We start from the raw sequence: 12,600 nt of genomic DNA, 5'->3' as shown, positions 1-12,600 counted from the left end.
GTGTACCCTTTCATCTTTGCTTCTGTGGAGCATGGGTATTAAGTGGATAGCGCCTTTAAGGTCCCATAACATTTCTTAGTAGTGTCTTTCTAACGTTGTCTTTGTGTGTGCCATAGGAGCTTCACTGAACTGTTGGTATTTTACTGGCTCCTGTCTGACACCTGAGAATACTTCAATGGTGAAGGATGTGCAGAACAATATATTACCAGGTGTAAAAGCCTCTGGAAACGAAGAGTAACTTTTCCTTCATTTATAGTATGTGACTCTTCTAACGGAGTAATTTCAGTGAACACAGCGCCATAGCTCATATAGCTAGTAATTGGTTATCATGCTTACTTATATAGATCATCTTTACATAGTATTTGTAATAAATTTGATACTTTGTTTTCAGATCAGCGGTTCTAAAACTGGAAGCAAGAGTGCAGAGCACAGAGTACAGTAGTGAAGATCCTCCTGTATGGTTTGGGTATGATCGACAAGGAAATTTATTAAACTGCGGCTTAAAACCAGAGAACGAAACGGGAAATGACAATCACAACATGATACTCCTGAATGAAAGCAATGAATGATTATACATTTGAGACAACCTTTGTTCATAATGCCAGCTCCAATAATGATGTAAAGAAATATTTTAACTAACTGTATTCTCTGGTAAAACAGTAGTTTTAATAGTATTTAAGTTGATAAAATATCTGCTGTAGTGTAAGCCATCATAGAAATAAAGCTCGCCATTAATATGTAATTAAAATGCAACGTTGTCATGCCTATGTATTCTTTAATGAGTCTACATTTTATTAAATTAAGAAAAGATGCACAATTACAAATGTGGATTTTCATTAGAGAGGCTTTTATCACCTTTCAATGGTAAAACTTTGACTTTAACATACACATTCTGTCTGGAGGAGAGTATACTTTACGAAAAGGTAAGGAAAGCCAAAGTGTCCTAGCATGAATAAGGCAATATTGTGAAAAACAACAAAAACTTGCGACACAGATAATGTAGTAACAAATAAATACAAAAAAATTATCCATTTGAAGCATATTTTTGTATTGACACCACCCAACAATATTTTCCTGGATAATACTTAAAGACAAGAAGTTTTAAATAGTTGTCTCTCACAACTGTGTTGGTTGACTGAGTGTGAGAGAATAAATGAACACTACTAGTTCAAGCAATTGAATTTGTTGGTACTTATACTCTAATGATTACAATTAAATATAGTTTTTTTGTACAAGAATATGACACATATAAAATATTTCATTATTCATTTTAGGCTACTAAACTGTCACTTTAGATCGCATAGCAGTCATAACAATTAGCACACACTGTGGGATGCAAAGCAAACATTTAAGTATATTGGGATAGTCGAACAAGAAAAAAATCTTATTTACAAAATGTATATGTTTTCTTTGTTGTGAGTCTAAACATTTTAATAATCACTGTGGTATGTGATTCCATGCAATAATTATACCAACACTACTGGTACCAAAAAAAATAAATTAAAAAAAACTCATAAAAGGTCAAAAGATTTTTGTTACATTTGTGGTGTTTACAAGAGCACACTTGCTGTGCCATGTCAAATCGACTATAGGTCATTGTGATTTTGACCAAGTGTATACCACAAAATACCTGAAAGTGAACTTTGTGATATTTTTATTACTTCTTGGTCGTAACAATTGATCTCACTGTCCTGTGCTGCCTGTGGCAGGAGGTCATCTACTCTGATTGTAGGGATCTGGAAAGGTAACAGATGTAGATAAAGCGTGAAGGAGGATCAGAGATCTATCTGGATAGTGTGGCACAACCCTTCTTATAACATTGCCATTATGATATTTCCATTGAAGAGGTGTGATAACATGCACTGCGTTAACGTTATCCTTTTGCTGTTATAGGATGGACTAGCTCAAATTATAGGAATAAGGGGGGGCCTGTAGGGTCCTCTGGTGACCAGCAGTTTGCAGCCGATTGGTTTGATCTTTACAAGCTTGTCTGGTTAGTACTGAGTGGCTATTTAAATTGGCTGGTAGATGCTTCGTTATTGCTATCCAGCTGCCAACAAGGTTTCACGGTTCTTGTATACATTATATACCTGTCCCGCTGATGAGGGACCAGATAAAATTAATTGGTATATGATATCATATGGCGATATAACTTCATCAAATTGATACAGAAATAATTGTCCTAAAGTCTAAAATAACTGTCCTCCTTCTTGTGGTCAGAGGGAGGCGGCAGAGTAGAGAATGTGTACTATGTCAGTGGAGTGTAGATTGGGGACTACGGTTAGAGTCCTCTATATCTCATTAAGCAGGTTGTGGGCCTTCAGGTGCAGAATGGCAGCGAGTTCTTCTAGTATATATTGGAGAGACGTATCTTATGGTTAGGATGATGTAATGATTATTTCTACAGTATTGGATCTTTCATAGATTCACATTCCCCGTCGTCGAAGTGGGAGTCCACAGTAACATTAAACAGCAGTATAAAGACATTTTTACTTATAAAACAATGTTAGAGTGCATTCACTTTTCCAGCCTATTGTCCTCATTTGAAAAGACCTGAAGTCCAGCCAATCAGGCAACAGCATCCTGTAGAACCCTCTCCACAGCAGCTCCAGTCTCTCAGATTTTTTTTCTGCACATCACGTGAAGGGAGTCTCCTTGAACGCTACTAATTTGTTTTTCATTTCCAGCTTTAAAAGAGACAGAAAATGTTCAATACTTCCAGGAAAGGACTTTTTAGACCCTGCAAATCATGTTGGAAAAAGAGATTTCATGTGGATGACCAAATAAGGACTGCCTCTACTGCCTTCATCCTCACGACAAAGTGAAGGACTGCAAGGTAAGTCGCTTCTCAAGTCACAAGGACTCCATCTTCAGGTGAGGACAGTGACATCTCTGCTATGTCTCACAAGGGAGATGGTTCTCAAGGCCAGGGGACCTCTGAGGAGGGTAGGAATGACCAAAAAACACCTCCTCACAAGTATCTTAAGTACTCTCAGAAAAAGGAGAAAACATCAACATTCTGCTCAAAAACTGCTTCTTCTGAGCCTACTACTTCAGCTCTAAGTTCTCAGACCATCCTCATACTTCTTCATCAGAGCTGTCGACAAAGCCACAGACTCATGTAAGAACACAGTCGACGAGATCTTCACCGTCGACGACCACTACAGCGATGTTTACCACTGTTTCATCGACGAGACAATGAACAACTGCAACAACAACTATTTCGGTCATAGTCCCTCCCATCCCGTCGACAAAGGTATTATCGTTGGCGAAGAGTTCAGCAATGACACCACTGTCAGCGAGGCCACCATGGACTGTGACACCAACGGCAACATTGTAAACGGCACCTCAGTCTATGAGACCGCCGTCAATGCCGCCAACAAAGATGACGACCATGCCATCAACAAAAGCTCACTTTCCCTCGACACATTCGACATTCATAAAAGTGACAAAGAATTTTCTAAGACCCCAAGTCACCTCACCCTGCAAAGTTTCACCATATCCTTTTCACCACTTACTTGATTTGGAGGATTCAGGTGATGAAGGACCATTTGGCCCAACACACAGCTCATCCGAACTATAGGTCAAATAAAAAGATGAAGATGACAAAGAAGGGGAAGAATTCTATTATGGACAATATTATAATCCGCACGTCAAGCAATATGCATACTACCATGATTGCCTGGAACCTCCATCTTCACAAAGTGAAGTGCAAGTACCTCTCTCATTGATACAAGATGTACAGGCTATGCTGCAGGTCTACCGTAGAAGGTTCCCAGAACCTGGGTTCAAACTGGGGTGGTGTGATGGGCAAACAAACAATGAATTAATCCCAGATCTCTATGCATGATGGGGGTGAATGTTTGCATTGTTCAGCATTCCGACCATCTTTTTTTTTTTTGCCATTACAATTTATGCAGCCAAATCTTTAGCCAGCTTAGGCTGTTACAATAGGCAGATGTGGTCAGAGGTGAGCTCCCTGTTGGATCTAGTGCCCAAAGACAGAGTCTGAGGAGGAAATATATTGCAAGAAGGGAAACGCACATCATCTGAAATAATTGACTGTGCGATGCATATTGCTTCCATTGGCTTCCGGCAAATGGCAGGAGCAGCAATATGCATACACGGCCGGCTGCAATCTTCATCGTTTAGGCCAGAGGTACAATCAAAATTATTAGACATGGCATATGATGGAGAAACACTACTTGGCAAACACATAGATGACGCCTTACTCAACATCAAAATTGATATGGCCACTGCAGAATTGTGGGGCACATATCAATTCTGTAAATCTCCCTTTCAAAGAGCTTGAGGTAGAGGTTTCTTTCCCTAGAGGGGAGGTTTCCAACATTACCAACAATACCAGCCCTTTCAATCTCAATGTAGGTCTGCCTACCAACAACAGCTGTACCGTCTGCCACCATCCACAACCTACACCATACTGACTGTGAAACACAAGCAGCCCACCCAGTCCAGAGATGTTGCCTGTAAACAGTGACCTCGACCAGGTGCCAACTACCATCACATTACCTCACCCCATGGGTGTAAACATCTCGAACCATCTATACCAATGGAGGGAAATAACTACAGACAAGTGGCTACTAGATCTCGTCATCTATGGTCATACCCCAGAGTTTGTACATGACACCAAAAAGTGTGCCTCCCCCTCTGTGATGCTATTAATTGTGTTTGACCAATGACTTTGTGTTTCACCACTGCGCATATTAGTTGCTCAATGTTCACCAGTAGCACATTATATGTTTTGTTCAGTTTAGCTGCCTATTGGCTTTAACATGGAGTTAGCCATTACATTCTGTATTCAGTTCAGCTGCCTATTGGTGACATGGCATTAGCCATGACTTTCTGTATTCAGTTTAGCCGCCTATTGGCTTTGACATGGCATTAGCCATTACATTCTGTATTCTGCCTATTGGCTTTGACATTGCATTAGCCATTACATTCTGTATCCTGTCTATTGGCTTTGACATGCTGTATTCAGTTTAGCTGCCTATTGGCTTTGACATGATATTATACATTACATTCTGTTTTCAGCTTAGCTGCCTATTGGCTTTGACATGATATTAGACATTACATTTGATATTTAGGTTAGCTGCCTATTGGCTTTAACGTGGAGTTAGACATTGCAGTTGAAACATCGCAGATGTCTGTATTCTTCCAAGCTGTGTTTTTCCACAAGATGAACCAAGCTGTTTTCTTCACACCAGACTAGACCTGATAAGAGAGAGTACATTTGGTGTTTTCCTTTCTGCTCAGCCTTGGGAATAGTAGAAGTCTAGGAGATCTGGCCAGTCTCCAAAGGCTTGTGTAGTTTTCCCGAGTCTGAGAGGAGGGGGCACGCTTTTGTAAGGATGACTCTGGGCTACAGTGAGTTAGATTCGAATCTGCTTGACTTCAGGCTGGAGCTAGACGTCAGTTGGCAGTCTCCCGTTTGGGTAGATAATCTCTTTCTCGCAGTTGACCGGAGTCATCAGCTTGCAGACCCCAGAAAGATGAAGCTGAATATTTAGGCCCTGCCGCCTTGCTCAAACGGTGATGAATTTGACTTTTATGCTTTGCTTTGAATATATTATATATTTGCTGTGTACATTGCAACTGAGAAGTACTGTGATATATTTTGCTTTCATTGCTGCGACTACTTTTACTCTTTTGAATGTGTGCTTGAAATCTACTAATTTGTCTCTCAAGAACTTGTGGGTGAGGAAGAATTAACAACAATAAAGGTCTTCTTTGAACTCAGAAGTGCATTCCAGAGAGGTTCTGTAAGCTCCGATAGGAGATAAGTAGGAAAGCAGAACATTTTGGCGTAGTCAGCAGTCTTGAAAGTCGAGTTATAGATTTCTATGTGCACAATTTAAAATTGTAATTGTTTTTTGTTTAGAGAATTACAGAAGCACAGCAGACCATGTTTGAAAATGCATGTGTAGTTAAACTGCCTGATGGTGCTGTGAGAAACATGTTTTCTTGCTGTGATAAAGCATATTTAGAAAATGTGCCTTTTGGAAGCAATGATGTTCCTTTTGTTTTTGACAGAAGGGTTCGGATACTTTTATCTGCTTACAGAAAAATGCAGGAGAGATGTAGGCAGTTAGAACATGAAAATAAGAATTTACGTGAGCAAATTAGCCAGAACACATTAATGCAAGATAATGCTGAAATCTATAAAACTGCTGTTTTAGAAGAATCTGTCTTTTCCTATTCCAGTAATGAGGGGGTTAAGACAGCTGTGAGCCAGTCTGAGCCTCTGTGTGACCAAGGTTTTTTGGCAGTCCAAGTGCATTCCTTAACTGATAACACGGAGAACAGAGCTCAGAATTTGATTTACGAGGTACCATCGCTAAATGTGCAGTTACTGGCACAAGTAAAACGAAAGATTTTAGAGCTTCTTACTGTTTGCACTAAGCAAGAGACACCGAGTTTCAGTAGCTTGTTTGAATTTTGGAAACAGAATAGCCCTCATCTGAGTGAAATCCTAACACTTTGGTATATGGTCACTAGGAAAAAATGTAAGCATCTGCGCGCTTGTGATTTGGCAAATGAAATAATTCAGACTTTAGGTTTCTGCGCAGTGCAAGAGGAACACACTGATTTACATGTAAATCAGGAACAGGGGAAGAATGAACAGGTGCCACAAGCCCCTTTTCAGGGTGTGGAGAGGGTGCAGGGAGTACAACAGGTAAAAGAGTCACCAGTGAAATTGAGTGCACCATTTTAATTTGTGTCCCCTGAGGATAAAAAGCATGTTTGTTTGACTAATGATTCATTGACTGAAAAGTGGTTTTCTAGCACAGGAGAAGGAACAGTGTTGTACAATGTGTGCCAGACTTTAAAGCAAGAGCTGTTTGAGATGTGTCATTTTTACACTGATTCTTGGTTCACTGCCAATGGTTTAGCCGTTTGGTTTTCCACATGGCTTGTACCTAACTGGTTCAATTCCCTTGCAGATGTTAAAGAGAAAAATTCAGAGAGAGCAGTGTTCACCCAGAATTCTGACTTAGTGGGGATGGCTAAGTGGGTGCACCAGAAATATGAACAGCTGGGAGAGAAAGCCACTTACAGGTGGGCAGAGATTAGAGAGATGCACATTCCCCTAGATTTGATAAAAACTGTGCAGCACGCACAAAAGCAATCTGTCCCACAAACAGTCACAGAGCAGTTGGGGAGAGGAAAGTTACCAGGACAGATATGGCAAATTGATCAGGTTTTAGGGCGAATGATTGCTGCATATTACCTAGGAAAAATTAAAATTATGGTGATGACTAGAAAAGAATCTGATTGATTCATACAAATTGGAGACAGAATGGCCCAACTTGTCAAAAGTGCAGTGAATGGAGGTTTGGTAAAGAAGGAGTCTGCCCCAGCCCTTCTGACAGTGCAAGAAAAGGGAAGCTGTGGTGCAGCAGATAAAAACCTCAGTGCTGAGGTATGGGTTGAAGCCCCAAGTGACCCTCCGGAACCTACAGAAATCATAACAAAGGGCCCCAAAAACGTCCTGCTGATTATAAAACAGGGAAAAGAGGAAGGGTACATTTCAAATGACAAATGTTATTTGCAAGAAAAGTCATACTTTTTTCTTTTGCAGATCCTACCACGTTTCACCACTTTCCCCGAGTGTGCTGTGTGGTCCCCCTTCGGGTGTGTGCGTGTGGGGTCGGGGAAGGGACCGAACCCCCAACCTGAACCTGACTGAGTAAAGGGCAGGCACCATGGATCCATTTTGCGCAAATGGCGTCTTCAGTTCAAGTTCAACTTGTTTGATTGCATTCTTCCACTGGAACTAAGCAACCTTAACAGTTAACTGTCTGTGTTTTTTCGTGTGGAACTCTGACTTTCACTTACCTTCCAGCAAACCTTTCAGGTGGACCGTGCACCTTTACATGAGTAGAACTCATGCTACATCAAATGCTATTTTAGAGACACTATAATCTCATTCAGAGTATAAAAGTTTCAGTCTTTTCTGTGTAGATGTATCTGATGTGAAAGGTTTTGAGATCTTTATGTTAATCCACTTTCATTGCTTTACAGTGATTGCTTTGATCATTCAAATCTGATTTGCTTATAATGTTTTTTTGTGTTGATGTTTTTTGTTTTTGTTTGAAACAAGAGATATGTGAAACAAAAATTCATTGGTCATAGGGTGGAATGTGATGCTATTAATTGTGTTTGACCAATGGCTTTGTGTTTCACCACTGCGCATATTAGTTGCTCAATGTTCACCAGTAGCACATTATGGCCCTCATTACGAGCCTGGCGGTCTGTGACCGCCAGGCTCGCGGTTGACGGGAGCACCGGCGACAGCCCGGCGGTGCCCCGCAGGGCATTCTGACCGCGGCGCTTTGGCCGCGGTCAGTGCAGGAAAACCGGCGGTCTCCCGCCGGTTTTCCGCTGCCCGTTGGAATCCTCCAAGGCGGCGCAGCTTGCTGCGCCGCCGAGGGGATTCCGACCCCCCCTACCGCCATCCAGTTCCCGGCGGTCCGCCCTCCGGGAACCGGATGGCGGTAGGGGGGGTCGCGGGGCCCCTGGGGGCCCCTGCAGTGCCCATGCCACTGGCATGGGCACTGCAGGGGCCCCCGTAAGAGGGCCCCTAAATGTATTTCACTGTCTGCTGCGCAGACAGTGAAATACGCGACGGGTGCAACTGATTCCGAGCCGGCTTCATCGTGGAAGCCTCTTTCCCGCTGGGCTGGCGGGCGGCCTGAAGGCAGCCGCCCGCCAGCCCAGCGGGAATGTCAGAATTACCGCCGCGGTCTTTCGACCGCGGAACGGTAACCTGACGGCGGGACAAGGTCAGAATGAGGGCCTATGTGTTTTGTTCAGTTTAGCTGCCTATTGGCTTTAACATGGAGTTAGCCATTACATTCTGTATTCAGTTCAGCTGCCTATTGGTGACATGGCATTAGCCATTACTTTCTGTATTCAGTTTAGCCGCCTATTGGCTTTGACATGGCATTAGCCATTACATTCTGTATTCTGCCTATTGGCTTTGACATTGCATTAGCCATTACATTCTGTATTCTGCCTATTGGCTTTGACATGCTGTATTCAGTTTAGCTGCCTATTGGCTTTAACATGATATTAGACATTACATTCTGTATTCAGCTTAGCTGCCCATTGGCTTTGACATGATATTAGACATTACATTTGATATTTAGGTTAGCTGCCTATTGGTTTTAACGTGGAGTTAGACATTGCAGTTGAAACATCGCAGATGTCTGTATTCTTCCAAGCTGTGTTTTTCCACAAGATGAACCAAGCTGTTTTCTTCACACCAGACTAGACCTGATAAGAGAGAGTACATTTGGTGTTTTCCTTTCTGCTCAGCCTTGGGAATAGGAGAAGTCTAGGAGATCTGGCCAGTCTCCAAAGGCTTGCGTAGTTTTCCCGAGTCTGAGAGGAGGGGGCACGCTTTTTTAAGGATGACTCTGGGCTACAGTGAGTTAGATTCGAATCTGCTTGACTTCAGGCTGGAGCTAGACGTCAGTTGCCAGTCTCCCGTTTGGGTAGATAATCTCTTTCTCTCAGTTGACCGGAGTCATCAGCTTGCAGACCCCATAAAGATGAAGCTGAATATTTACGCCCTGCCGCCTTGCTCAAACAGTGATGAATTTGACTTTTATGCTTTGCTTTGAATATATTATATATTTGCTGTGTACATTGCAACTGAGAAGTACTGTGATATATTTTGCTTTCATTGCTGCAACTACTTTTACTCTTTTGAACGTGTGCTTGAAATCTACTAATTTGTCTCTCAAGAACTTGTGGGTGGGGAAGAATTAACAACAATAAAGGTCTTCTTTGAACTCAGAAGTGCATTCCAGAGAGGTTCTGTAAGCTCCAATAGGAGATAAGTAGGAAAGCAGAACACCCTCATCTTCACTTATTGTGGAAAGAGACCTTAAATATGCTCGCCAAGGAGCAATGGAGCAGGTACCCTTCAAATAGAAGGGAACAGGTTTCTACTCTTGTTTTGTTCCTTGTCACAAAGAAATCAGGAGAATGTAGATTCATTTTGGATCTCAGAAGGCTGAACAAATTCCTAAGGAAACAACTGTTCTGCATGGGCACTCTATCAGACATCCTGCATCTCCTGAACCACAGAGATTATATGACAGCTCTTGACTTGCATGATGCATATTTCCACATTCCCATATATCTAAAGTGTAGGAAAGTAGCATTTTTATGGCATAGTTACCCCCACTTTTTGCCTGGTGTCAGTGTTTAGACTATAGTACACTGGGATCCTGTTAACTACAACCGCAGTGTCTGTGAATCTCCTCTAAATTTAGTTGCTTAGTAAATTTTACACCCCACAATAGGTATACTGGTTCACCCATGTAAGTCTCTAGTATATGGTACTCAGGTACCCAGGGCATTGGTACACCAGGGGTCTTCCATGGGCTGCAGCATGTATTATGCCACCCATGGAAGCCCATGCAAACTGTGTGCAGGCCTGCCATTGCAGCCTGCATGAAATGATGCATGCACCTTTCACTCTAGATATAAGGTTTGCCTTATATCACGGCCACTGCACTTGGACACTGTAAGTCACCCCTATGGTAGGCCCTTGAACCCAAGGACAGGGTGGATGGTACGGAGTGTGAGCGCACCCCTGCAGCAGCAGAGGTGCCAGCACAAACCCTAGACTCCATTTCCTGGGCTTTGTAAGTGCGAGGAAGCCATTTTAAGGTATGTAGTGGACACTGGTCAACACGAATGTCTTCTCTGAACCTAGGTATGTTTGGTTTCAAACATGTTGGAATCATGCAACTACTCCGATTCCAGTGTCAGCTGCATGATACCATGTTCTCTGGGGATTCCTTAGAGGATCCCCTCCAGATCTGCCTGTACAGCCTTCCAGGGAGTGCATGCCAGCTCATGCTGCTGCAGACCTCCAGACTGTTCTGACCTCCTGCTGCTAAGACTAACTCGAGTAAGGGAAGACAGAAGAAAGGTTTTCCTGTAGGAGGGCGGTGTGACCTCCTCTCCTTTAGAACTAGCTGTCTCTGTGGTGGGGTGGCCTCCCAGCACCACCAGACTGCTCTGAATAGCTAATTTGGTGCCCTCCATTAATAAACCGGTTCGCATCAGTCCAGGAAGCCCCTGTTCCTGCTCTAGAGTGAAACTACACAAAGGACAGGGGAGTGACCACCTCCCCCCGTCCAACTACTCCCCTAGGGAGCTGCACAGAACTCTGCCAGGTGGTCGGTTGATTGTACCATCTTGGAAACAAGATGTGCAGAGGCCCCTGGGAGCATCTGACTGGTTAGGCCAGGTAAATGACGTCCCTGACCCCCTCCAATAGGTGGGTCACTGCAGATGGTGACCAACCCCCTTTCGGGGTTACTTAAGGGCTCCCCTGAGGGTGGGTCCTCAGATTCGTCAAGCAAGACTCTACAAGGAGACATCTTCTGCTCCTGGCCTAAGGAACAGCTGCTGGTCTGGTTTGGAACTGAAACAAGACCGTATCCAGTTTGGAGGGTTCTTACTGCAACATTGTTTCTCCAGCTCCTGCAAGATTTCTGCAACCTCCGTTTCCGTGGCTGTGCATCCTCCACGGTCAAAAGGACTCTGTCTGCATCCAAGAACCAAGAAGGAATCTCCCTTGGAGTGAAGGAGTCACTCCCCTGCATCAGCAAGCACCTCAAGATGACAACGACCGGCTGGTGGATACTGCTGTCCCACGGACATCGAAAGCCTCTGCAACACAGGTGGTGGTTTTGTGGTCCTCTCTTGGTCCCCCTTGTCTTCTGACGAACTTGGGAGACAGTGGGCCCTTGCTGCAGCCACTGGAACAGAATCCTGTGCACTGCAACTGTCGCTCTTGCCAAGGCTTATTGACTCCAGGAGAACTTCAAGCTCCAAGAAGCCCCAGCCTCCAGCACTATGCAACTTCAAGTTCAGCTTTCACTCTGCAGCTCCTGCGACATGGGACTCCTGTTTTGCTGTGCTGCTGAGGCCTCTCTGCAACTCCCTGTGCCTTCTGCAAGTGGGCCACTCGTTGGGGCTCCTCTGGCTCCAGCTGGCCTTCCTTCCTGCTGAAGGCCTGCGCTGACTCCCCTCCAAGGGTCAAGTCACTAGGACCTTGCTGGTCCTTAAAAACCTACAATCTTCCTTGCAACAATTATTTGCATTTGCCAAGGCCTGTTGGTGGTCCTGCAGGCCACTAACCCTCCTGCAATCCAGCGACTGATGTGGGACAGCTCGAGGGTGACTCCAAGGATCTCCTGCATCCCCTGGACTCTGCAGCTGCACTCCTTCCATCACCATCCTGCAGGAACTTCACCTCCAAGAGGGTGAGCGTTGCCTACCTGCACTGCCTGGACATCTCTGAGTAGTCTGGACACTGTCCCCTTCTTTTTCAGGTTCTTCACTTCTGGAATCCACCTATGGGTTCCACCGACCTGGTCCACGGGCCGCGACAGCAGCTGGTCCATTTACTCCAACAAGGGTTTCCGACGCCACTTCACTCCTAGGCACCTTGGCACCATGGTGTGGGTACTCTGACCTTCTGGGTTTCCATGGGTGGGAGTACTACCTAGCCTTCTTTGTGCCAACTGATTTCCTTGGGGTCCACTGGGAAGG

General features: G+C 44.0%; 1 protein-coding gene across 1 annotated transcript in view; it reads left to right on the top strand.

Annotated features, from left to right (window-relative positions):
* FBXL13 (F-box and leucine rich repeat protein 13) overlaps positions 1-745 on the top strand; it is a 1,108,093-nt gene extending 1,107,348 nt beyond the window's left edge. Inside the window, exon 21 of the mRNA XM_069229683.1 lies at positions 392-745. Coding sequence (XP_069085784.1) covers positions 392-569 — 178 coding nt within the window. The 3' untranslated portion in view covers positions 570-745. The remainder of the gene's footprint in view (positions 1-391) is intronic.
* Positions 746-12,600: the final 11,855 nt, after the last annotated feature.

This window comes from Pleurodeles waltl, chromosome 4_1 (assembly GCF_031143425.1).
Source record: "Pleurodeles waltl isolate 20211129_DDA chromosome 4_1, aPleWal1.hap1.20221129, whole genome shotgun sequence".
Taxonomy (NCBI): Eukaryota; Metazoa; Chordata; class Amphibia; order Caudata; family Salamandridae; genus Pleurodeles; species Pleurodeles waltl.
Note: the sequence above shows the minus strand (reverse complement) of the source record. Positions and strands in the feature narration are given on the sequence as shown.